This window comes from Triticum aestivum, chromosome 3B (genome assembly GCF_018294505.1).
Source record: "Triticum aestivum cultivar Chinese Spring chromosome 3B, IWGSC CS RefSeq v2.1, whole genome shotgun sequence".
NCBI classification, from domain to species: domain Eukaryota; kingdom Viridiplantae; phylum Streptophyta; class Magnoliopsida; order Poales; family Poaceae; genus Triticum; species Triticum aestivum.
Genome location: NC_057801.1, coordinates 504,248,115 through 504,274,453, shown reverse-complemented (window position 1 = coordinate 504,274,453; position 26,339 = coordinate 504,248,115). Strand labels below are relative to the sequence as shown.

The 26,339-nt window shown below is 45.1% G+C and overlaps 2 protein-coding genes across 3 annotated transcripts; both read right to left on the bottom strand.

The window, feature by feature from the left end:
- Positions 1–1,132: 1,132 nt before the first annotated feature.
- LOC123070603 (katanin p60 ATPase-containing subunit A-like 2) lies at positions 1,133–7,458 on the bottom strand. Of its 2 annotated transcripts, XM_044493873.1 has the most exons (13): positions 7,440–7,458; positions 7,205–7,342; positions 6,957–7,106; positions 6,818–6,864; positions 6,117–6,182; positions 5,895–6,002; positions 5,229–5,295; positions 4,104–4,188; positions 2,690–2,850; positions 2,287–2,388; positions 1,723–1,945; positions 1,395–1,530; positions 1,133–1,316 (listed from the first exon to the last, which is right to left on the bottom strand). In XM_044493873.1, exons 2-12 carry the CDS (start codon positions 7,247–7,249, stop codon positions 1,397–1,399), a joined length of 1,188 nt encoding a protein of 395 aa, XP_044349808.1. In that variant the 5' UTR covers positions 7,250–7,342; positions 7,440–7,458; the 3' UTR covers positions 1,133–1,316; positions 1,395–1,396. The 2 variants fall into 2 exon arrangements, with proteins under 2 accessions (XP_044349808.1, XP_044349807.1); XM_044493872.1 differs by having other exon boundaries at positions 7,205–7,446.
- Positions 7,459–8,461: 1,003 nt separating this feature from the next.
- LOC123070602 (ubiquitin-conjugating enzyme E2 36) lies at positions 8,462–11,819 on the bottom strand. Its single transcript, XM_044493871.1, has 8 exons — positions 11,586–11,819; positions 11,444–11,471; positions 11,260–11,346; positions 10,385–10,443; positions 9,449–9,490; positions 9,299–9,372; positions 8,943–9,040; positions 8,462–8,865 (listed from the first exon to the last, which is right to left on the bottom strand). Exons 1-8 carry the CDS (start codon positions 11,619–11,621, stop codon positions 8,828–8,830), a joined length of 462 nt encoding a protein of 153 aa, XP_044349806.1. The 5' UTR covers positions 11,622–11,819; the 3' UTR covers positions 8,462–8,827.
- Between the last annotated feature and the right edge of the window lie 14,520 nt (positions 11,820–26,339).

Sequence of the window (26,339 nt, the reverse complement as noted above, 5' to 3'; positions counted from 1 at the left end):
TCATCTATCTACGCATGTCCGGTGCTGGCAACAGCGATGCGTGCCTTCGTTCATGATGGGCTTGGCTAACCCGACGCGACGCCTCGTCAACGTCTTCTTCCCAGCGCACCACTACTTCAACATCACTGCGCCCATGACTAACTTGGCGCCTCCTTGCGCCCGCGGCTCCACGGCGACTTCCTCGACACTGGCTACCCTAACTCGACATCGACCACGGCTTTCTTCGCACGATACCTCGACCACGGCGTTCTTCGCACGATACCTCGACCACAGTGTTCTTCGCACGGCTACCTCGACCACGGCTACACCTCCCACACTCTCGGCTACCTCGACAATGGCACAAAGGGCTATCACCTCACTTGAGCAACTCATCGGCTTCCTCTACAGTCCACGCGTCCGCGATGCGACACCATCCCCGATGCTCCCGCTGCGACTGCCGGGGGTGTCAGCCAGTCAACTGCTATTCTCTCTAGTCTGACCGTCCGTGACGCTCCTGTTATTCGCAACGCTACCGCTACAACTGCGAGGTGATGTTAGAGATATATTTAGTATGTAGAGATTGTCCAGGATTAGATAGGAAAAGTTTCTCCTCCAAGTCTTGTACTCAATATATACTCGCCCTCAAGGCTCAATAATACATCCATCATATTCCGCCAATCTTCTATCTGTTCCCTTCTAACATCGAGTCTTGTGAACAATGAAATGATTTTATCAATTCGAGTCCTGTGAATGATGAAAATATTTTATCAAATCATTAAAGCTCATCATGATAGCTTTCTCTAAAAAAAAGCTCTCTGACCGCATGCTGGAGCCCTGCCCAAGAACCGGCCAAGCCAAGGCTACATGTCAGTTGCTACTGAATGCTGCTACTACTGCTCCGGACGGAGAGCATGGTCAATGTGCTCATATTCCGCTGCCAAGCTAAGCTAGTATCATTGTAGGAGGGTGGCTAAACCTAAACGATCGTAGGAAAGAATTTTAAACTTGATCTACCCATGTCCAAACGAGAAGCTGTAGGGATCAGAGTGAGCATATTGCTTTAAAAAAAACGAGGACCAAAGCTTCAAGCTGCCCACCATAAAATACACGCCAACGAATGACGCCACAGGTTTGGGGATGGCAAGCCAAATCGTTAGAGCTTGAATGCCCAAAGGGCTTATTGCTTGTGATATAAATGGTAATATACATGATGATGGAATAAATATTATGCACAAGCAATGCTTACGAGCTGGAAATACATGGATGGTAATTATCCTTTCTGCCGACGAATACTAAAGCTCCATACAGGGTGCAAACGAGGTCATATCAACATGCTCCTGCAAAAAGATGTTCTAGGCATGCTTAGACAAACCTAAGGCGGGCGGTCAAAAGCGTCGCTTGTTTTCACTGCTCACCTTTAGCCAATGACATGGCTGCCATAATCTTGATTGAATTTCTCATATCTATGTGCATGGAGATGAGCAGACGGCCGTGTATTCCTCAAGGCAAGTTCGATATCTTCTGCCGCTATTGGGCCAACTTCAGGCAACTCTGTAACATTTTAAACCCCAAAAGGAGGTAAATATCACTTGGCTTTTTCAATGGAGTGGTAAGATCAATTTTATTTCATCAACTTGCTGACCGTTGTTTTTAATTATGTTAAGTGTGGCCATTTGTTCTCGCGCACACACAGTAGAGTTATAGAAAAGGTAGACAATCACTTGTGAAGGATAGAGCACATACCATCCTCTGGCATTTCTTCTTGTCTGCCTTCTAGAACTGCCATTAACCGTCTAAGTGGTTGCATTGCTGCCTCCTTACAAACAAGGCGTATATCAGAGCCGGAATATCCTTCAGTGTTCTCCACAAGAACATCATATGGAATCTTCATTGTGTCTGGAGTCGATGGAAGGAACTCTTCAAACATAGCATGCCTAGCTTCTGCCTCTGGTAAGGGCACAAGAATCTGATTGGACAAGTTAAGCGAAAAATATATGTTTCTTCAGGTAGAGAAATCAAGTGGCCCCGCAGACAAATACTGGCATTCCAATAAGATCAAACAATCATTTCCAGATATACAGGTTGAATTGCCTAATGATTTATTTTAAAAAGGTACTACCTCTCAGTGAGAAGCATGGGGATTTTATGGCATATGTTATACTCCCTTAAAAAGTTCATTTAAAAGATAAAATTTATTGTTGCCAACTGGAAGTGGAACTGGTAGCATCCATAACAGCAGAGACCGGGCTCTCAGAACTGATATGCACACTTGCACTCAGAATTACTAAATTGTTCAGAAAAGGATACACGTTTTTCCAATCGGCGTAACATTGCTGCATCTAGTTCCCATGGTAAATTTGTGGCCGCCAGAACAAAAACAAGCTCATCTGTCTTAGTCAACCCATCCATCTGCAGTAAAATGTTATGAAACGGCCAAAAATACTGAGTCAAAACAGCCCACCATTGAAATTCATCACGAAATTAAGCAAATGAAAAATTATTTAACATGTCAACATTACAAAATTTCCATGTTCTGACTGCCTTTCATCAGTCTCATGTATGGAAAGTACAAGATTCTAAAGGCTTGTTCTCCACTCAATTTCCTTCTATAAATCAATGTTCATTCTTTTTGCGATTGAGAAGCGAATATTTAGTGAGCATTTACGCATTTCATAATAATTCATGCTTTTGAAGTCTCCAGGAAGAATACCTGTATTAATAGTTCAGTCTTCAGTCGCCGACTGGCTTCATGTTCACTACGAGCTTCACCACGTTGGCTAATGATAGCATCAATCTCATCAAGGAAAATGGTAGATGGTGCATGATGCCTTGCAAGCTCAAATAAGACTTTTACTAGTTTCTCCGAGTCACCTGTAGCATACTAACTATTAGACTAACCAAATCTACCGTGCACAATAATGATGTTACATTGGAGGTTATATGTTCAATCTAGAGGCAGATAAGACATTTCCATCAGGTGGACCTCTGTAATTGTAATAGGATAGTAGACAGAAGTATTCAATTGCAAATATCTTTTCTTCCATGTTGACAGATTAAGGTGATAATTCCACAAAGAAGAGTGAAGTTGGAAACAGCATTCCATGTTGATGTCCGAAAGTGATAATTCCACAAAGATTGGTTTGGTTCAAGCAGGGAGCCAGCAGAAACAATTGCTAAGCAAGACCTGCAAATAATGCATGGCGCGAAAGAGGGCAAAAGTGGGTAACAGAAGATGGATTACAAGGGTGCAGACAAGCACCTGTGGTGCAAACAGGGAACCAGTGGTACAAACATGTCCATGGAAGAGCTACAAGTACTGCATGATGCAACAGAAGGGCATTGATGCGTAGCAAAAGGTGTGCAAGGGTACAATGGCTCAATCTGTTGTTAATGGTTTTTTTAGTTATATAATGCAAATAATAGTTGTAAGAATGTTATTCAAGACAGTATGGGTTTTCTTTTTCATTGATTAAATCAGAAACAAAACACACTGTTCATATGTATCACAAATCAGACGTGTGGATCAGAAAATATTGTAATTAGGAGCACTGTAATAATCAAATTATTCCCGCATCGTACATTGCACTGATGCATCACCAAGCTAATAAGAAAGAGCTCTGCCAAAAACTGGGCAGGCACAGAAGAAGTCCAGGGAGTTTGCGCCTTTCGGGGTAGGCAATGCCAGTTTTCGCAAGCAGAGAAAATTTTGGAACGATGCAAATGATAGCTATTTTCTGTTTGTACTTGGTAACCACAATTTGGTATGATTCAGATGGGCAACAAACCAAAACACAATAATATCATGGTGCTGTGAAGAACATGTGTTAAACTTTCATGGGTCTTGCAAGGATAAATGCAATGAGTTGTGTCAATCTGCAAATAGTTAGTTTTGAGAGGACAGATTTGGAGTTCCCCAAATACAACAGCATGCATCTAATATTAATTTATAGCAACAATATGCAGCATTAAAAAAAACTCACAGGAACTCACAAAAATGCATACCACATATAGTAAATGGTCACATTCAAATGGTATGGCAGTAGAGCATGGCCCCAGTGAAAAAAAGATAACAGCAATAACAGAAAAGCAATGCAACTGTACATTACAAGAGGTGGAAAACATACCACGCCATTTGCTGACAATTGATGAGGCTGAAATGTTGAAAAAAGTTGTTTTGCACTCGGTAGCCACAGCTTTTGCCAGCATTGTCTGAAATTAAACATACTAGGGCAGTTATAACACAACTGCTGTACTTGATGATGGTCAGCAATTTTAGTTTGTGCATAGCATGGCGGTTAATATATGGAATTTCGGTAATAATGCAGCTGAAATGAAAAGATACAACATAGACTGTTCCAAACATCGGTCAGTTAACTACCGATATGGTCAGTTAACTGCTATCCTGACCCCTCCCGATACGAGAACGTGCTATTCGAGCCATTAACTGGTAGGTCCAGTTAATTTGTCTGACAAACCGATTTATCAGCCGTCAGGCCAAATTATCCGCCAGGCCAATTAACTGCTAATCATTTTTTAGCCCAAAACTGGCCCGCTCCCTCCCTACTTTTCAATGTGCAGGTTTATAGCCTTCCAGGTCGGCTGCAACATCAGCAGAACATCAAGGCAACAATTTTCCTTGTTGCTATGTAGCCTAGGATTGCATATTTAGACATTTAGTACATTGCATTTTGCTATATAGCCTAGGATATATATAGATATGGCACTAGTTAACCTCCCAGTAAATGGGTTACTGATAAATTCAGTTAAATGGCCGGTTCGCCGATTAATCCCTACTCAAGCATCCAAACGATATGGTACTAGTTACCGATATCCTGAACATTACAGAAGCTGGTGTAGAAGCAATTGTGAATAATTAGAGGCATCTTTCTTTATCTTAATCATTCATTGACGCATAGCAACGTTGAGACGGTAGCAGACCAGATCAATCACAAATACTATGGGTATTTAGTTTAGGTGCAAATTAGTTCAACTCTGTAATATCTTTGCTGAGCAAATAATTGAATAAATCCCAATGTGGCATATAAAATAACAATTGAAGGTATTTTTATGCAAAACAATTGCTTTTTAATCATATTGTGTAAGACATTTAGAGAAATTATTCCACAACTTAACCCCATGAGGAAGTGCTAACAATATTGTTAACATGGGAGGTAGCTTCACAAGAGCTTCACAAGAAAAACAGGAAAAATTGTAGAAGAAAATACGCTAAGGATTTCATAAGTGCAAACCTTTCCTGTTCCTGGTGGACCAAATAGCAATATACCTTTCCAGGGTGATAACAGACCTGTGAAGTACCTAATAGCTGAGTTTGATTAGGACAAAGGAGAAAATATTCCACAGAACCACTAGCAAAACATTGCCTGATTGATACAAATTCAGCATCTATCATAATTCAAAACCGCTAAGTTTCTTAACCATTTAGGTACAAAAAAAGGCAGTGTCCTTCAGACTGACAAATGAATTATTTTTCCCAAGCAACCAGGTACTCAGATAACAATCACTTCAACAAAGATGAACAAAGGTTCTAAAATAGCACCCATGTTGTTATTTTTCAGTTATCTCATATTGGCTATAAAGACATAGGCCTTCAAGCACGTTGGGGGATTCTAGTAGGTATTTGGAAGGCTTAAAGTAAACAGTATTAGATGGCATCGTGAACATGTTGACATTAAGTTCACATCAACATTAAGTTGAACTGAATCGACCATTTAAAAGCATATAATGGACATGCCAACATGTCAGGTTTGAATCATAAATTTGATTCAACAAGCTTTCTGAGACATGCATCTCATAGGTATATACTCTATACAACTGTGTAGCATATATTAAGCGACAAAGCAGGAAAAAGAAGTGTCCAGCTTGTGTATATCATTTCAGGGAGCAAACAAACCCACTTGGGATACTTTATAGGCATGACGACTGCCTCCTTAAGAAGTCGCTTCGCAGTTTCCAAACCTTTAATGCTTTCCCATTTGACATCTGGACTCCCACGAATGATATCCCTGTAGGAATTAGCACATTTCACCAAGAAGTTATGGTGTAAAGGTCTGAAATACATGGTAGTGCCAAGATGGTACAAACATAAGGTATAGCTAAATGTTTGGTCAGACTGTCACCTCAACAATGTCTCAGCTAAGTTGCGTGTTTCTGCAGATTCAAAAGAAGGAAGCAGGGATTTCTGCCTGCATAAGTCACACATCCGGTTATCACAGTTCACAAGATATATGTTTGCATGACAAGTGAAAGAGAGGCATGCCCTCTGGCGGTTTTATTCATGGACCAAACAGTACAGCAATACTTTAAACTTAACAGTTGAGACCGGAAATTAACAGGTAGAAACTTCTATTCGCAGGTCGCTAACTTCCACTGAGCTTCAGCCATTTCAATATAATTTCTATCCACTAACAGCATAACTATAAACAAAAAAAATTATATCCACCGTTTCATGAGTTGTTGTTTAGTAGCAAGCAATAATTACTTACGGCATAAGCTCCACAAATAATAATCTAACACCAGTTGGCATGCCTGGATTTGAGCAAGACAGACACAGCTAGGCAGTTGGATGAAGAAGCCATTCCTATATTTAGTCAACTCAACTGAAGTGCGTGATTTGACTCCTATATGAGCTAAGAACGAATCAGAAGTGAAGCGGATGGTGAAGCTTCGTACAGCCTCGATTAAATTGTACCATACGGAGAGATTACTAATGTTAGAACATCCCAGAATTAGCTTATCTCTACACTTTACAAATTAGCTAAATTTAGATTAAACAAACGTTGGCAAGTAAACTAGTTGAAGTATAAGCAACGAGTCTTACGGTGGTCCGGCATCCATTGAACCATTGCGCAACTCGACATTTCTATCCTGCAACCGGGAATCAGTAGAGAAACTGTGTAAGTCCCCAAAGTAGTAGCAACATGGAAGCATTCTGCGAGAGGACCGAATTTAATAATTACCAGCCGCTCGAATTGCTCGAAGACGGACAGGTCGGCGCCGCCATTGGCGTGGGCGGTGTCGGCGGAGCCCGATCCGGGCGGCGCGTCGTCGCCGTCGCCCTGGGGCTGGCGGCAGATGCCGAGGCCCGCGTCGTAGTAGCGCTCGAAGTCCTGGGCCGAGGCCACATCATAGCGAATTGGGAACGACGAGATCTCAGCACGGGAGAGCATGAAAGGGGTAGGAGGAATAGCATAGGCCAGCGAGTCACCTGGAAGGACCAGCGGGTGACGGAGGGCTCGTCGCCGGCAGCCATGGCGTCTGGCGGACCGGCTCGCCGAGGCGGCGGGGCTCCGATGTGCGCGGCCGGTCCCCCCACGCACGGACGACGCGGCAGCTCCCGAAGTAGCTGAGGCGAGGCGTTAGCGTTGGCGTTGGCGTTGTGCTGTGAGTGAATGAATAAACAAACAGGAGCACGGAACACTGGAGCGGGCAGGCGAGCGAACCTGCGCTCCTGGTTTTTCACCCCAACCGTCGGGCAGACGCTCCGGGGAGGAGAGGAGACTTATGATGGGTTTTACCGGCGTCCTGCGCCTTGGACTGACCGGTGGGTGCCCCCAGGGTTTTGCCCCGTGAGTGCCATGCCAGTGAGATGTCCCCGGGGAGTAGCATATACCGTGTTTTTCTTTCTGCTGTCATTTATCTACGGTATTGTTATCTGTCGAACGTTCGGTTGGAAGAGGGTGGCAAGCCAACGTTTTTCTATGGCAAGTTTACATGGTGGAAGATGGCAAATCCTTCCTTTATTGCAGCAAATCTTTTTTTTCTTCTTTTCAGAAGCTGCCATGTGTTTCTAAAGAAATTGTCATCCTCCCATAACGTAAATTACCAGCCAAAACGTTCACTATTGTCACCCCTTTCGCAAGATAAGAGGGTCCTTTGTTTTTTTTTTTTTTTTGCGGGGGAGAGGGTCCTTTGTTTAACCTGCACGGTACACTGCATGCTAGTCCTGTGCGCCGATGTGCTTCGCTCTGCGTCTGCGTGAGACGGCGTAGTGCTGCTGTTTAGCCATAAATATAGGCCGTATTCCGTGGGAACTGACAGCAAATGAAGCCGTCTGTGACAGGGCAATACGTCGCGCCCACATCTGCCTTCTCGTGGGTGGAAACATTTCTTCCGTCGACGGACAAGTAGGTTTTGTTGCAACTTGTCGGCTGTCGCCGTAGCACGAGCTGTGGCTTTCTGTTTCTGGTGTGCGCTGGCGGGCAACGCGCTGCCACACTCGAGCAGCAAGGCTCAGTTGCTGTATCGGCTCCTGTAGCGGGAGGCAGTAAGCAAGATTAGTCCGGCTAAACCATCGGATATTTGGCTGTGTTTGAGCCGTTGAGGCAAACAATTCAACGCGTCACTGCGACAAGGACTTGAGAGGAAGGAGGTTAGACAGGCAGACGAACTGAACGGCCACGTTTGAGTAACAAATAAACCAGGGCAGCTCAACAACAACAAAAAGAAAACACAGGCGAGGGACTGAGAAAATATTCGGGCGTATCAGATCCAACCCTGAGTATTCAAACTCCCAAACTACAAGAGCAAGAACAAATTAGCAAGCCAGCTTCAATTTCAACAATGTGGACACTTGTTAACTTCTCCTACACAAGGGTATTGTAGTGGAGGAGCATAGAAAGTTCTATCAGATACAGATCAGTCAGAAGGTGCCCCAGGGTGAAGGGAACCAACCAACACAGGTGTTACAACCAACCAAATAGCTCGAGCACTAGTCATTCAGATACTCCCTTCCAGCGCAAACATCTCCAGTTTGTTCTTATCAACAAAATGGCACTTGATTGCTGGCTAAAGTATGATGGATTATTACATCGAGAGCGGCATGGGGTTGTCATGCACCACTGGCATACAGACGAGTCCACTCCTTCGCTGCAAACGCCAGAACAGAACTTAGTTAAGATATCATGGCCCAAGGGCAAATGGGACAACATTTTCACACTTGTTACCTGTTTCAACAGCTTCTGCCTCATTGGACTTCCAGTGCTTAGCAATGTTTTCAGAGAGAGGGTCATCTGGATTTGGTGCACTTAGGAGTGCCTGGATACTGAAACCAGAAAAATGTCACAGGGCGGCAATGTGCAGCATTAAATATAAAAATATAACAGCAAGAATCAGATAATGTGTGGAACAATACTTTAGTGCCGGAAAATGAGACAGGGTGATTTTTATTTACAAACAGGTTATTCGGTTAATTAAGCTCAAGATAAATACTTTCTTTTGGAGAAACATAGCAAAGGAAACAGCTCAGAAAAAAGATTATGAAATGCTAAGTTACAGAGACCCAGAATGAGAGAGAGAGGACCTCAAAAGAACTGTTCGAATCTGAAGAGCCGGACTCCATTTATCCTTGAGAATGTCAAGGCATATCCTACCAAGCTACAAAGGTAAATCCATTAAGGAATAACCATTTCTGGAGAAAGTAACATAACACTGAAAAAACATGCCTGCTTACCTTGTCAATGTTGGGATGGTATATTTTGGTCAGAAACCTAACCTGCGCTACCAACAAGCAAAGTATAAATGTTCGCCAAGATTATAAGCATTAGAAATGCTATATAGCAGCGCGCAGTTTTATAGAGACCAAAGGAAGGGTGAGACCTCCAGTAGCAATTGCTTAACAACTTAAGTGCTACTTATTCATCCTTCTATAAAAAAATTACATAGTAAAGTCAAGGAAATACAAAATCAGAATAGACTAATACTTCAAAGTGTCTAACTGCCAAGCACATAACAGAAATTGAAGGACCTCTTTAACAGTGCACAACTGATAGAAAATGGCAACCACTAGAAGTACCAAATACATTTAGAACCACGACAACCACTAGACTAATATATAGAAATAACCTTTGACATAAACCTTTGAGAAGGATCTTAGTGCAAGTGATAAGTTTTCTGAGCTTTCTGCTAACCCAATTAGCTGTCCTGACGGGTTAATCGTTATGCCGCACATGTTTCACACTCCCATCATTTCTATATGAAATGTCCAATAAAGCAGCTAACATTGTCTAGACAGGGAAATGAGATTGATACAATAATATACTACCACAACAAAACATATGAAAGCACAGTGAATGTCAACAGTAACACAACAAATGTGCAAAACAATAAGGCATGAGGCTTCGAACAACTTGCACGCAAATCAAGCAAACAAACACTTTTTTGATTATCCAAAGCTGGAAACGCCACCGAAGAAATGTAAATGAGAACATAAGTAGTTAACTTTGTAAAAGAAAGTCGAAGCCATATTAGCCAAAGAAGAAATCAGGCATATTGGCCAAAGAGGAAATCACACTGTACAATTCTGAATACACCATAATTATGTAGAAAAGTGTACAGGCCCAATAGTTGTGTAGAAAACATTAACCAAATCTCATCTACAGATTATTACCTTTGGGGCAGCCATCGGATATTCCTCGGGTAAAAAGAGTTCCAGCTTAAAAACTCCCCCTGCCCAATAGATAAGCAAAGGGGAACAATGTAAGAAAGCCAGTCGGTCATAAAATAGAATGCTAACACTTCAACATAAAACATTCCTTTCATGACAGATATATCATGCAGAAGATAAGCTATTAAGGTAATCCATATAAACAAACAAAACCAAGATTGGTAATTAGAATATTCGACTATAGTTCGCTTCCATAATTGGAAATTAGGCTAAATTGGTCATTCTCCATAATTAGAAGACGAGAGACGTTTTTCCTATGGCATACAGGTGGCTCCAATAACACCAAAGGGCTTAGGCAAGCAAATATGTTACACTATCCATATCAATAGAATATTAACCATGGAAATAAGTGTGACATTACAAATAAGCTTGGAGCAAGTAGCAAAAATCTATCCACTACTGATTACATACTAAAGAGAGAACGTAAAACCCAGCAAACATGATAACTGCCATGAAGAGAATAAAGTAAAACTGACACGGCCACATCACCAGACCGATCAAACAGCACAACCTCCAACATCCATAATTCCAACACAACCATTTTAGAACCATTTCTAACAAAATGTTTTGAACAGAGTCATCTCAATTAGCTAATTGCTACTCCCTCCGTTCACGAATAAAGATGTTTTGGGTATTTCAATATGGGGTACATACGGACTGAAGTGAGGGAACAAACACACTAAAACGTGTCTATATACATCCGATTTCAGAAAAAAAGTCGGAACATCTTATATTTGTGAACGGACGTAGTACCTTCCAAGCCCCACAGTTATCACATCATATCACAAACAACATCACTATCATGTATTAAGAAATACCTTCGTAGGGTGACTGCGCCGGACCAAGGATCATGACGTTGAAGTACCGCATGTTCTCCTCCGAGGGCGAAGCGCTGATCCCCGGTGCTGCACAAACAACCCATTCAAAGAGCGGAAATCAAACCCAGAAATGCAACACCTCGCCAGAATCCACCCGAAACCGCAGATTGAAAAGCAACCGCACCTGGCTCGCTGAGAAGTCTCTGCGTCTCCTGCGTAGATCCAACCACACGGAAATCCCAAAAAGTTAGACACAGAAAAAAAAAGACGAGTCGGATCGAAGGAGTCGAGAGATCTGTGCTCGGATGATCAGATCGGAAGTTCACCTTGATGATTCGTCGAGGAAGGTTGCTGTTGGCCATCGGATCGAGCCGGGGCGGGAGCTTCCTCCTCTCCGATGAGTGCGGCGCCGGTGTTTCGTGCGGAGGAGGCGTCAGTGGGGATGGGGGAACACGAGGGAGGCGGTGCGGGTGGATGCTCGCTATTATACGCACGGACGCGGCTTTGCTAATGTGGAGCTTAAACGTCCGTTGCTTCTTTTTTTTCCTTTTTTTTGTGAGGAGAACACGTTCGTTGCTTTATTCCATTCCACAGAGCTCAAGTTTTATCCCGGTGAGTCAGACCTGGCCAAGGGGCCGGCCCGGCCGACCCACGAGTAAAAGGGCCTGGCACGGCACGGCACGCCGAGGCCCCACTTCGTGTTTCTTAAAAAAAAAGAATGTGCCTCGTCTTGTGGCCCAGGCACGACACATGAACTAAGTTTTTTTTTTTTGAGAAGAACACATGAACTAAACGGGCTGCTTAGGTACGACACATGTGCTGGTTGGCCCATGCGCTATTCAGCCTTTTATTTGGGGTCAGTTGCAGCCCTTTGCCGCGACCAGGATGGACATTATTTGGGGTCATCGGCGATGGTATACTATGGGATCACGGATCCGTTAACTTTGAAGACATATGCATGCCGTGAGGCGCTTGCTTTGGCGGATGACCTGGGACAGCAGAAGATTTGTGTGGCATCGGACTGTCAAGAGGCGGTAAATGACATCAACAGGGAACAGGAGGCCCTAATGCAGGGTTGGTACATGAAATAATGAACCACTGTAATAGCTTTATTTCTTGCTTTTTTGTTTTCGAGCGTAGGAACTTCAATTATGAAGCTCATAATCTCGCCAAGTTTACTTGTAACCTAGATATAGATAGACATGTTTGGTTAGGCCATCCCCATGACCCAAATCTTGTACCTATGACAATTGCTTCTGAATAAACAAAGCAGGTGAGATTTCTGGAAAAAAATATTGCCAATTTTTAACCTCTTAGGATGTTCAAAAAGAAAAAAAAGTCGTGTCATCCGGCATGTGGGCCTCGCCTCGCGGGTCAAGGCATCGCCTGCTTAACCGCATGTTGGGCCAGGCGCGACACGGGTCAAGAACGTGTGCTCCCGTCTCGACCCGAAGCACAGGCTCGTTGCCCGGTGCTAGGCGTTGGTAAGGCGGCTCCAACCTTAGACAGTGCTAAACGTTGGTCTTTTACTATATATGCGAACTACTGCTGCATTTGAACATTCAAACTATTTTAACTATATATGTGGCTATTTAAACGTGCGGGCCTAAAAGAATTTAGATTAAATATATGCGGGTATCGTTGGATCGCCGGTCCCGCTTCGTATTTGTGGACTGATCCCTCTCTGCGTGAACAAATGTGGAGGCAAATTTCCCGTCAGCATTAGAGATCCCCTTACCGTCAAAACCCCGTAAACAAAAGGTACGGAATGGTTGATGATTCTTTGCCAATTTGAACGAAGACATGGCCTTTGCCTTTTTTTTTAAGAAAAACGAAGACATGGCCTTAATCATACACTACCCCCCTCACTCCCGCTCGTGAATTTACCTGACGTCGAGCATGAGTCAGTTGATCGAGTCGAACGGGACCGTTTCTTCTCCTTCAGCAAGGAGTCAGACCAAAACGGCAAAACCAGAAAATGAGATAGTGTTTCAAAAAAAAAATTAGTAGCGTCGCTGAGCTATGCAATGAAATTTAGAAGATCCAGTCAGTAGCTAGCTACTCTCAAACTATAAATCTAATCAACGCACATATTCTACTGCTGCGTTACATGTGTAGACGTACCAGGGGTTTATTTATCGCGGCCGGCAGCATATTTATAAGTGAGTGTAATATTGACTGATCGATTTAGTCAAACAACCGATTCCTTTTATACTTGCTTAAGAAAACGATTTTTTCTAGTTTTTGTTCTCTAAAAAATGGATCAAGCCCCGTTGCTACCTTCGCTATCACTTCTCTGTGAGACGTAGTACGTGATGAGAATACAGACCTAGGGTAGGGTCACAGGCCTGACCTATACGCCCTACCTAAGTTCACTACCCTAGAAGCAAAGAATCTCAAGGGACAACAAAGGGTACCCAGTAAAGGTGTCAAGTGCAATTCACTCGACCAACGAACCACTCGGATACCCCTCCTTCCCAAAGTCACACGACCAGTCAACCACTCGACCATACAAAAAACCACTCGAGCTACTGAAGACCAGAAGTCACTCAGAACAGCAACGGGCGAGTATTCACTCCGTAGTCTTTAAGGTCATTAAGGGCACTTAAGGCTGTCGTTATCAGTAACGCCTCAATCTTTATGTACATTCAACCCTATGTAACGGGAGATGGTTGGGGTCCTGGCGAACTCTATATAAGCCACCCCCTCTTCTGGGACAAGGGTTCGCACCCCCGGTAACACACATACTCATAATCCAGTCGACTGCCTCCGGGCACCAAGACGTAGGGCTTTTACCTCCTCCGAGAGGGGTCTGAACTCGTAAACACTTGCGTACAACCTTGCCGTAGCTAGGACCTTGCATCTCCATACGTACCCCCTATTCTTACTGTCAGACTTAGTACCACGACAGTTGGCGCCCACCTTGGGGCAAAGCATCTTAGCGACTTCGCGGCGAGGTTGCATTTTCTACGTGTTGGAAATATGCCCTAGAGGCAATAATAAATTAGTTATTATTATATTTCCTTGTTCATGATAATCGTTTATTATCCATGCTATAATTGTATTGATAGGAAACTCAGATACATGTGTGGATACATAGACAACACCATGTCCCTAGTAAGCCTCTAGTTGACTAGCTCGTTGATCAATAGATGGTTATGGTTTCCTGACCATGGACATTGGATGTCATTGATAACGTGATCACATCATTAGGAGAATGATGTGATGGACAAGACCCAATCCTAAGCCTAGCACAAAGATCGTGTAGTTCGTATGCTAAAGCTTTTCTAATGTCAAGTATCTTTTCCTTAGACCATGAGATTGTGCAACTTCCGGATACCGTAGGAATGCTTTGGGTGTACCAAACGTCACAACGTAACTGGGTGGCTATAAAGGTGCATTACAGGTATCTCCGAAAGTGTATGTTGGGTTGGCACGAATCGAGACTGGGATTTGTCACTCCGTGTAAACGGAGAGGTATCTCTGGGCCCACTCGGTAGGACATCATCAGAATGTGCACAATGTGACCAAGGGGTTGATCACGGGATGATGTGTTACGGAACGAGTAAAGAGACTTGCCGGTAACGAGATTGAACAAGGTATCGGTAATACCGACGATCGAATCTCGGGCAAGTAAAATACCGTTAGACAAAGGGAATTGTATACGGGATCGATTGAGTCCTTGACATCGTGGTTCATCCGATGAGATCATCGTGGAACATGTGGGAGCCAACATGGGTATCTAGATCCCGCTGTTGGTTATTGACCGGAGAACGTCTCGGTCATGTCTACATGTCTCCCGAACCCGTAGGGTCTACACACTTAAGGTTCGATGACACTAGAGTTATAAAGGAAGTTAGTATGTGGTTACCGAATGTTGTTCGGAGTCCCGGATGAGATCCCGGACGTCACGAGGAGTTCCGGAATGGTTCGGAGGTAAAGATTTATATATGGGAAGTCCTGTTTTGGTCACCGGAAAAGTTTCAGGTTTTATCGGTAACGTACCGGGACCACCGGGAGGGTCCCGGGGGTCCACCAAGTGGGGCCACCGGCCCCGGAGGCTTGTATGGGCCTAGAGTGGAAAGGGACCAGCCCCAGAGTGGGCTGGTGCGCCTCCCACCCTTGCCCAAGGCGCATCTAGGAGGGGAGAGGGGAAACCCTAGGCGCAGATGGGCCTATAGGCCCACCCTAGGGCGCGTCCCCTCTCTCCCCCTCTTGGCCGCCCCCTCCAAGTCCCATCTAGGGCTGGCCGCACCCCTTGGGGTGGGAAACCCTAAAGGGGGCGCAGCCCCCCTTCCCCCTATATATACTTGAGGCATTGGAGCAGCCCAACAGATGAGAACTTCTCCTCTTGGTGCAGCCCTACCTCTCTCCCTTCTCCTCTTCTGCGGTGCTTGGCGAAGCCCTACAGGATAGCCACGCTCCTCCATCACCACCACGCCGTTGTGCTGCTGTTGGATGGAGTCTTCCTCAACCTCTCCCTCTCTCCTTGCTGGATCAAGGCGTGGAAGACGTCACCGGGCTGTACGTGTGTTGAACGCGGAGGTGCCGTTCGTTCGGCACTAGGATCTCCGGTGATTTGGATCACGACGAGTACGACTCCTTCAACCCCGTTCTCTTGAACGCTTCCGCTTAGCGATCTACAAGGGTATGTAGATGCACTCTCCTTCCCCTCGTTGCTGGTTTCTCCATAGATAGATCTTGGTGACACGTAGGAAAATTTTGAATTTCTGCTACGTTCCCCAACAGTGGCATCATGAGCTAGGTCTATTGCGTAGATTCTTTGCATGAGTAGAACACAAAGTAGTTGTGGGCGTTGATTTTGTTCAATATGCTTACCGTTACTAGTCCAATCTTGTTTCGACGGTATTGTGGGATGAAGCGGCCCGGACCGACCTTACACGTACTCTTACGTGAGACAGGTTCCACCGATTGACATGCACTTGGTGCATAAGGTGGCTAGCGGGTGCCAGTCTCTCCCACTTTAGTCGGAACGGATTCGATGAAAATGGTCCTTATGAAGGGTAAATAGCAATTGGCATATCACGTTGTGGTTTTACGTAGGTAAGAAACGTTCTTGCTAGAAACCCATAGCAGCCACGTAAAACATGCAAACAACAATTAGAGGACGTCTAACTTGTTTTTGCAGGGTATGTCATGTGATGTGATATGGCCAAAAGTTGTGATGAATGATGAATTGTGATGTATGAGATCATGTTCTTGTAATAGGATTCACGACTTGCATGTCGATGAGTATGACAACCGGCAGGAGCCATAGGAGTTGTCTTTATTTTTGTATGACCTGCGTGTCATTGAAGAACGCCATGTAACTTACTTTACTTTATTGCTAAACGCGTTAGCCATAGAAGTAGAAGTAGTTGTTGGCGTGACAACTTCATGAAGACACGATGATGGAGATCATGATGATGGAGATCATGGTGTCAAGCCGGTGACAAGATGATCATGGAGCCCCGAAGATGCAGATCAATGGAGCTATATGATATTGGCCATATCATGTCACAACTATATAATTGCATGCGATGTTTATTATGTTTATGCATCTTGTTTACTTAGGACGACGGTAGTAAATAAGATGATCCCTTACAAAAATTTCAAGAAGTGTTCTCCCCTAACTGTGCACCGTTGCTACAGTTCGTCGCTTCTAAGCACCACGTGATGATCGGGTGTGATGGATTCTTACGTTCATATACAACGGGTGTAAGACAGTTTTACACAGCGAAAACACTTAGGGTTAACTTGACGAGCCTAGCATGTGCAGACATGGCCTCGGAACACGGAGACCGAAAGGTCGAGCATGAATCGTATGGTAGATACGATCAACATGAAGATGTTCACCGATGATGACTAGTCCGTCTCACGTGATGATCGGACACGGCCTAGTTGACTCGGATCATGTAATCACTTAGATGACCAGAGGGATGTCTATCTGAGTGGGAGTTTATAAGATGAACTTAATTATCCTGAACATAGTCAAAAGATCTTTGCAAATTATGTCGTAAGCTCGCGCTTTAGTTCCATTTTTTAGATATGTTCCTAGAGAAAATATAGTTGAAAGTTGACAGTAGCGATTATGCGGACACTAGAAAGCTTATGTCCTTAATGCACCGCTCAGTGTGCTGAACCCCAAACGTTGTTTGTGGATGTTGCGAACATCGGACATACACGTATTGATAACTACGTGATAGTTCAGTTAAATGGTTTAGAGTAGAGGCACCAAAGATGTTTTTCGAAACATCGCGGAACATATGAGATGTTTCGAGGGCTGAAATTAGGATTTCAGGCTCGTGCCCACGTCAAGAGGTGTAAGACCTCCGACGATTTTCTTAGCCTGCAAACTCAGGGAGAAAAGCTCAATCGTTGAGCTTGTGCTCAGATTGTCTGAGTGCAACAATCACTTGAATCGAGTGGGAGTTGATCTTCCAGTGAGATAGTGATGTTTCCCCAAAGTCATTGCCACCAAGCTGCTAGAGCTTCGTGATGAACTATAACATATCAAGGATAGAGATGATGATCCTTGAGGTATTCGCGTTGTTTGACATCGCGAAAGTAGAAATCAAGAAGGAGCATCAATTGTTGATGGTTGGTGAAACCACTAGTTTCAAGAAGGGCAAGGGCAAGAAGGGATACTTCATGAAACGACAAATCAGCTGCTGCACCAGTGAAGAAACCCGAGGTTGAACCCAAACCCGAGACTAAGTGCTTCTGTGATAAGGGGAACAACCACTGGAGCAGAATTACCCTAGATACTTGGTAGATGAGAAGGCTGGCAAGGTCGATAGAAGTATATTGGATATACATTATGTTAATGTGTACTTTACTAGTACTCCTAGTAGCACCAGGGTATTAAGATACCGGTTCAGTTGCTAAGTGTTAGTAACTCGAAATAAAAGAGCTACGGAATAAACGGAGACTAGCTAAAGGTGAGCTGACGATATATGTTTGATGTGATCAAACATCGCACGCTCCCTCTACCATCAAGATTAGTATTAAACCTGAATGGTTTATTGAATCTCGATCGTAGTGATACACATTTTCATGCCAAAAGATATAAGATAGTAATGATAGTACCACTTACTTGTGGCACTGCCATGTAAGTCATAATGGTATAAAACGCATGAAGAAGCTCCATGTTGATGGATCTTTGGACTCACTCGTTTTTGAAAAGTTTGAGACATGCGAACCATGTCTATTGGTGTATACGCATGAAGAAACTCCATGTAGATGGATCGTTTGGACTCACTTGATTTTGAATCACTTGAGATATGCAAATCATACCACATGGGCAAGATGACTGAAAAGCCTCGGTTTCAGTAAAATGGAACAAGATAGCAACTTGTTGGAAGCAACACATTTTGATGTGTGCAGTCCAATGAGTGCTGAGGCATGCAGTGAATATCATTATATTCTTACTTCACAGATGATTCGAGTAGATGTTGAGAATATTTACTTGATGAAACACAAGTCTGAACTATTGAATGGTTCAAGTAATTTCAGAGTGAAGTAGAAGATCATTGTGACAAGAGGATAAAATGTCTATGATATGATCATAGAGACGAATATCTGAGTTACGAGTTTTGGCACACAATTAAGACATTGTGGAAATTGTTTCGCAATTAATACCGCCTGGAACACCATAGTGTGATGGTGTGTCCGAACATCATAGTTGCACCCTATTGGATATGGTGCGTACCTTGATGTCTCTTATCAAATTACCACTATCATTCATGGGTTAGGCATTAGAGACAACCACATTCACTTTAAATAGGGCACCACGTAATTCCGTTGAGATGACACCGTTTGAATTATGGTTTGGAGAAACCTAAGTTGTCGTTTCTTAAAAGTTTGGGGCTGCGACGCTTATGTGAAAAAGTTTCAGGTTGATAAGCTCGAACCCAAAGCGGATAAAATGCATCTTCATAGGACACCCAAAACAGTTGGGTATACCTCCTAATTCAGATCCGAAAGCAATAGGGATTGTTTCTTGAATCGGGTCCTTTCTCGAAGAAAGGTTTGTCTCGAAAGAATTGAGTGGGAGGATGGTGGAGACTTGATAAGGTTATTGAACCGTCACTTCAACAAGTGTGTAGCAGGGCACAGGAAGTTGTTCCTGTGGCACCTACACCAACTGAAGTAGAAGCTTATGATAGTGATCATGAAGTTTCGGATCAAGTCACTACCGTACCTCGTAGGGTGACAAGGATACGTACTACTTCAGAGTGGTACAGTAATCCTGTCTTGAAGGTCATGTTGCTAGATAACAATGAACCTACGAGCTATGGAGAAGCGATGGTGGGCCCAAATTCCGACAAATGGTTAGAAGCCATGAAATCCGAGATAGGATCCATGTATCAGAACAAAGCATGGACTTTGGTAGACTTGCCCGATGATCGGCAAGCCATTGAGATAAATGGATCTTTAAGAAGAAGACGGACGTGGATGGTAATGTAACCATCTATGAAGCTCGACTTGTGGCGAAGAGTTTTTCACAAGTTCAAAGAGTTGACTACGATGAGATTTTCTCATCCGTAGCGATGCTTAAGTCCGTCGGAATCATGTTAGCATTAGCTGCATTTATGAAATCTGGCAGACGGATGTCAAAACGAGTTTCCTTACCAGTTTTCGTAAGGAAAGGTTGTATGTGATACAATCAGAAAGGTTTTGTCGATTCTAAGGATGCTAAAAGGTATGCTAGCTCCAGCGATCCTTCTAAGGACTGGAGTAAGCATCTTGGAGTTGGAATGTACGCTTTGATAAGATGATCAAAGATTTTGGGTCTATACAAAGTTTATGAGAAACTTGTATTTCCAAAGAAGTGAGTGGGAGCACTATAGATTTTCTGATGAGTATATGTTGTTGACATATTGTTGATCAGAAATGATGTAGAATTTCTAGAAAGCATATAGGGTTATTTGAAAGGTGTTTTTCAATAGAAAACCTGGATTAAGCTACTTAAACATTGAGCATCAAGACCTATGAGGATAGATCAAAAACACTTAATGGTACTTTCAAATGAGCATATACCTTGACATGATCTTGAAGGTGTTCAAGATGGATCAGTCAAAGGAGTTCTTGCCTGAGATGTAAGGTATGAAGTTAAGAGTTAAAGCTCGACCACGGCAGAAGAGAGAGAAAGGACGAAGGTCGTCCCCTATGCTTCAGACGTAGGCTCTATAGTATGCTGTGCTGTGTACCGCACTAGAAGTGTGCCTTGCCATGAGTCAGTCAAGGGGTACAAGAATGATCCAGGAATGGATCATTGAACAACGGTCAAAATTGTCCTTGAAGTAAATAAGGACATGTTTCTCGATTATGGAGGTGCTAAAGAGTTCGGCGTAAAGGGTTACGTCGATGCAAGCTATAACACCTATCCGAGTGACTCTGAGTAGCAAACCGGATACGTATAGTGGAGCAATCATTTGGAATAGCTCCAAGTGGAGCGTGGAAGCAGCATTTACAATATGACCTAGAGATTTGCGAAGTACATACGGATCTGAATGTTGCAGACCCGTTGACTAAAACCTCTCTCACAAGCAGAACATGATCAAACCCCAGATCTCATTGAGTCTTAATCACATGATGATGCGAACTAGTTTAGTGACACTAGTAAACTCTTTGGATGTTGGTCACATGGTGATGTGACATGTCAATGTTAATCACATGGCGATGTGAACTAGATTATTGACTCTAGTGCAAGTGGGAGACTGTTGGAAATATGCCCTAGAGGCAATAATAAATTAGTTATTATTATATTTCCTTGTTCATGATAATCGTTTATTATCCATGCTATAATTGTATTGATAGGAAACTCAGATACATGTGTGGATACATAGACAACACCATGTCCCTAGTAAGCCTCTAGTTGACTAGCTCGTTGATCAATAGATGGTTACGGTTTCCTGACCATGGACATTGGATGTCATTGATAACGGGATCACATCATTAGGAGAATGATGTGATGGACAAGACCCAATCCTAAGCCTAGCACAAAGATCGTGTAGTTCGTATGCTAAAGCTTTTCTAATGTCAAGTATCTTTTCCTTAGACCATGAGATTGTGCAACTCCCGGATACCGTAGGAATGCTTTGGGTGTACCAAACGTCACAACGTAACTGGGTGGCTATAAAGGTGCATTACAGGTATCTCCGAAAGTGTCTGTTGGGTTGGCACGAATTGAGACTGGGATTTGTCACTCCGTGTAAACGGAGAGGTATCTCTGGGCCCACTCAGTAGGACATCATCGGAATGTGCACAATGTGACCAAGGGGTTGATCACGGGATGATGTGTTACGGAACGAGTAAAGAGACTTGCCGGTAACGAGATTGAACAAGGTATCAGTATACCGACGATCGAATCTCGGGCAAGTAAAATACCGTTAGACAAAGGGAATTGTATACGGGATCGATTGAGTCCTTGACATCGTGGTTCATCCGATGAGATCATCGTGGAACATGTGGGAGCCAACATGGGTATCCAGATCCCGCTGTTGGTTATTGACCGGAGAACGTCTCGGTCATGTCTACATGTCTCCCGAACCCGTAGGGTCTACACACTTAAGGTTCGATGACGCTAGGGTTATAAAGGAAGTTAGTATGTGGTTACCGAATGTTGTTCGGAGTCCCGGATGAGATCCCGGACATCACGAGGAGTTCCAGAATGGTCCGGAGGTAAAGATTTATATATGGGAAGTCCTGTTTTGGTCACTGGAAAAGTTTCAGGTTTTATCGGTAACGTACCGGGACCACCGGGAGGGTCCCGGGGGTCCACCAAGTGGGGCCACCGGCCCCGGAGGCTTGTATGGGCCTAGAGTGGAAAGGGACCAGCCCCAGAGTGGGCTGGTGCGCCTCCCACCCTTGCCCAAGGCGCATCTAGGAGGGGAGAGGGGAAACCCTAGGCGCAGATGGGCCTATAGGCCCACCCTAGGGCGCGCCCCCTCTCTCCCCCTCTTGGCCGCCCCCTCCAAGTCCCATCTAGGGCTGGCCGCACCCCTTGGGGTGGGAAACCCTAAAGGGGGCGCAGCCCCCCTTCCCCCTATATATACTTGAGGCATTGGAGCAGCCCAACAGATGAGAACTTCTCCTCTTGGTGCAGCCCTACCTCTCTCCCTTCTCCTCTTCTGCGGTGCTTGGCGAAGCCCTACAGGATAGCCACGCTCCTCCATCACCACCACGCCGTTGTGCTGCTGTTGGATGGAGTCTTCCTCAACCTCTCCCTCTCTCCTTGCTGGATCAAGGCGTGGGAGACGTCACCGGGCTGTACATGTGTTGAACGCGGAGGTGCCGTCCGTTCGGCACTAGGATCTCCGGTGATTTGGATCACGACGAGTACGACTCCTTCAACCCCGTTCTCTTGAACGCTTCCGCTTAGCGATCTACAAGGGTATGTAGATGCACTCTCCTTCCCCTCGTTGCTGGTTTCTCCATAGATAGATCTTGGTGACACGTAGGAAAATTTTGAATTTCTGCTACGTTCCCCAACACTACGACCTTCATCAGCATGGTTTCCGGTGGCGATTTGGTCATGGGCCGCGAGATCCGGCTCGGCGCTCATCTTCGTCCCCGATGATTCTGCATGGCTCCAGGAGGCTCCCCTCGACGTCAAGGCCCTTCCGGCTCGTGGCTCGGCGCACTTCTGCGCGAGCTCCTGCGGCGTCCTCCTCAGGCAGCCATCTTCACCATATCAGTCATTCATCGCGTCGTCGACTCCTTCCGATGGCCGCCGCCGCAAGCGGTCCGGCCGTTCGCGGCTCCAGCGATGGGTAAGACACGCGGTGGCTCGTCAAGCCTTCACCCCCAAGTCGCGGCTATTGAGCCCGACATGTATTCTCGCGGATCGGTCGATCTGTCGACTGATTTCGCAGATACTCTTTCTGAAAGCGGGAGTTGTGATCCTGCGGCGGAAGTCCTCGTGGTCGACTCCCATCACGGTCCGCCTGGCTTTCATCGCAGCGGCGACGGTGGCAGGAGAGCCAGTCCGTCACTCGACCACGAAGAGTACCAGCCCCAACCTCTCAGCTCGCAGCAGAGGGAGGAGCTGCACCGCCGCAACGTGGAGGCTCTCCAGACCCCCATCATAGGGGAAACCGCCGAGGCCCGGGCCTTGGAGGCAGTGCGCCTGGCCACTCTGGCTGAGCGCACTCGTCTGGAGAATCTCCAACATTCTCTCGACGAGCATGCTCGTCGACTCATTCCTAAATCCAGTCGACGCGCACGACAGTTATTTCCGCCGGAAACTCAAGTATTCCGTACATGTCAGGACCCCGACTTGATGTCACATCGATCTAGCCGGTAACACCTCATATCACTTTGCGGCCTCACGCACGGTATCCCCACGGGTGTCGCCTTACCTTTGCCCGGGACCGTTTGCGCCTTTTGGCTCACGTATATGATAGTGTCGCTAGCATCCATATGATAAAGAGCCCGGGCTGACATGACTAGTCGTAAACCCAAAGTGGCACAGACTTACAGGGACAGGCATCCATGACCCATCATCGAACGTGTCGGTCATCAGCGAGTGAAACCAGGCTGTAGCACTGGGCTAGCAGGACTCCGGTGAACCGGGCTGTAGCGGGCTAACAGGACTCCGGTATTCATCGCGTGACATTTCCCCGAAGGGACAGACACAGGAACGAAGAAGGACACATGCCGGCCAGCCTAAGTGTTCCGGAGCAGTAGCAAGCTACCATGGCTCGGTGGAAACACTAGGAGACATTTCCCCGTAAGAGAGGCTACTAAAGATAAACAACTAGATGGTCAGATCCCACACATACCAAGCATTTCAATAACATACACACAATATGCTCGATATGTGCAAATACGACATGGCATCACAACATGACTCTACGGCTCAAGTAATTATTCATTAGGCTCCGAGGAGCGAGACATTACAAACATGGGTCTCACGACCCAACAATCAGAGCATACAAGTCAAAGCACAAGCGGAAGCTATCATGTCTGAGTACAGACATCTATAAATGAAAAAGGCTGAGAAGCCTGACTATCTATCAGATCCTGCCGAGGGCACAAGATCGTAGCTGAGGTATCAAGCTAAACGTCGAAGTCCACGTGGAACTACTAGTGAGACTGAAGTCTCTCTGCAAAAACATAAAATAGGCAAACGTGAGTACAAATGTACCCAGCAAGACTTACATCAGAACTATCTACATATGCATCATTATCAACAAAGGGGATGGTAGGGTTTGACTACAGCAAGCCAGCTTTGACTCGGTGGCTATCCTGAACTACGACTGCAAGTAACTCTTTTGAAGTGGCGCACACGAGTCCACATATTCACCAACCAATACACCACTATGGATCCGCTCCCGTCTCCCTACGAGAACGCCATCCATAGCACTCACGCTTATCTTGCGTGTTTTAGAGTATCCACTTTTACTTGTCTATGAACTGTACAAGGGGTCCAAGTTTCCATATCCGAGGAATCCGGCTATTCGAATAGATGATGATAACCCTGCAGGGGTGTACTTCTTCACACACGCTCCCGCCACTTACCGCCCTGTACACGTCATGTACCTCGGCAACCTTCAAGCGGAAGCCGGGCGAGGGAGTCGGCCACGACCTGACTAACCGAACAAGTCTCTCGTCCAGGTTTATCGCCTATTCGGGTTCCATCCGCAAGGAGATCCGGCCGGGGTGTCGCTCACGGCCCCAAACGATGTGAGCAGGGTTCCCAAGCCCACCAACCGGGTGCCACTTGGTACACCGTGCCACGGTGCCTAGTCTGTCCCAAGCCCACCTGTATCGGGTGCCACTTGGTAGACTACTAACACTACCTACAAACACCAGAAACTAGTTGCAACTCCTGGACAGAGATCATGTTGATTAATAAGTCGAGAGGGGCACTTAAGCATTCCAATGTGTGGTAGTAGCTGGTCATGGATCACAAACACAGAACTCAGTTCCTGAGGACGGCTGCAATGAGACAACCCACCATGTACTCCTACATGGCCTCTCACCGCTACCTTTACCAAATCGTGTTCACACACTTAGCTCACACACAGTAGGACATGTTCACACGCCTCTGATTCATCCCCGATGAATCAGACCCGACTCAACTCTAAGCAATAGCAGGCATGACAAACAAATATGAATGAGTAGGCACAGCAGGGCTCAAACAACTCCTACTCATGCTAGTGGGTTTCATCTATTTACTGTGGCAATGACAGGTCATGCAGAGGATAAAGGGGTTCAGCTACCGCAGCAAGTAACAGATGAATCGGTGTTGTCCTAATGCATTAAAAGAGAGCAGGAGCGAGAGAGTAGGATTGTATCAGAATGAACAAGGGGGTTTTGCTTGCCTGGCACTTCTGAAGATAACATTGAGTCTTCATCAGTGTCAACGATCACGTCATCGGTATCACGTCTATCGAGAGGGGACAAATACCGGCAACACAGAAAGGAACACAATCAATGCAATGCACAATATTATGCATGATCATGACATGGCAAAATGAATGTGTTTTGAGCTAATGCAACTAGCAACAGATTAAATGAAGTTGGTTTGAATACAAGATTCAAATTCAAACTCCATATGTGATTATTCAAATGCCATTTACTTCATTTGCCCTAAACAGTAGTGATAAGTTGTTCTAACATGCATGAAAATGGTACAGATGGATTCCTTGAATTTTTCTGATAATTTTTCATATATAATTTATTTAATTTGGAGTTTCGGTTAATTTTCTATGATTTATTGAAGTTTTAGGCATTTTCTGGAATTTCCTGAATATTTAGAAATAAAATAATTCCAGAAAATGAATTATGGCGTCAGCATGACCTCATGCTGACCTCAGCAGGTCAACGGGTGGTCCAGGTCAAACCTGACGTGTGGGGTCCACACGTCAGTGACACAGGGGCTAATCCCGCGTTGACCCGGGCTTTGACCCACTACGGGGCCCACTGTCAGTGGCTGTGGGGGGGTGTTTAGGCGTCATTAGTGCTAATTAGGCGTGCCACGTCGGCAGTCGCCGGAGTGTCGCCGGCGACGACCACGGCCGATAGCGGAGGTGCACCATGCGCTCGCTACGGAGCACCATTTGACGTGA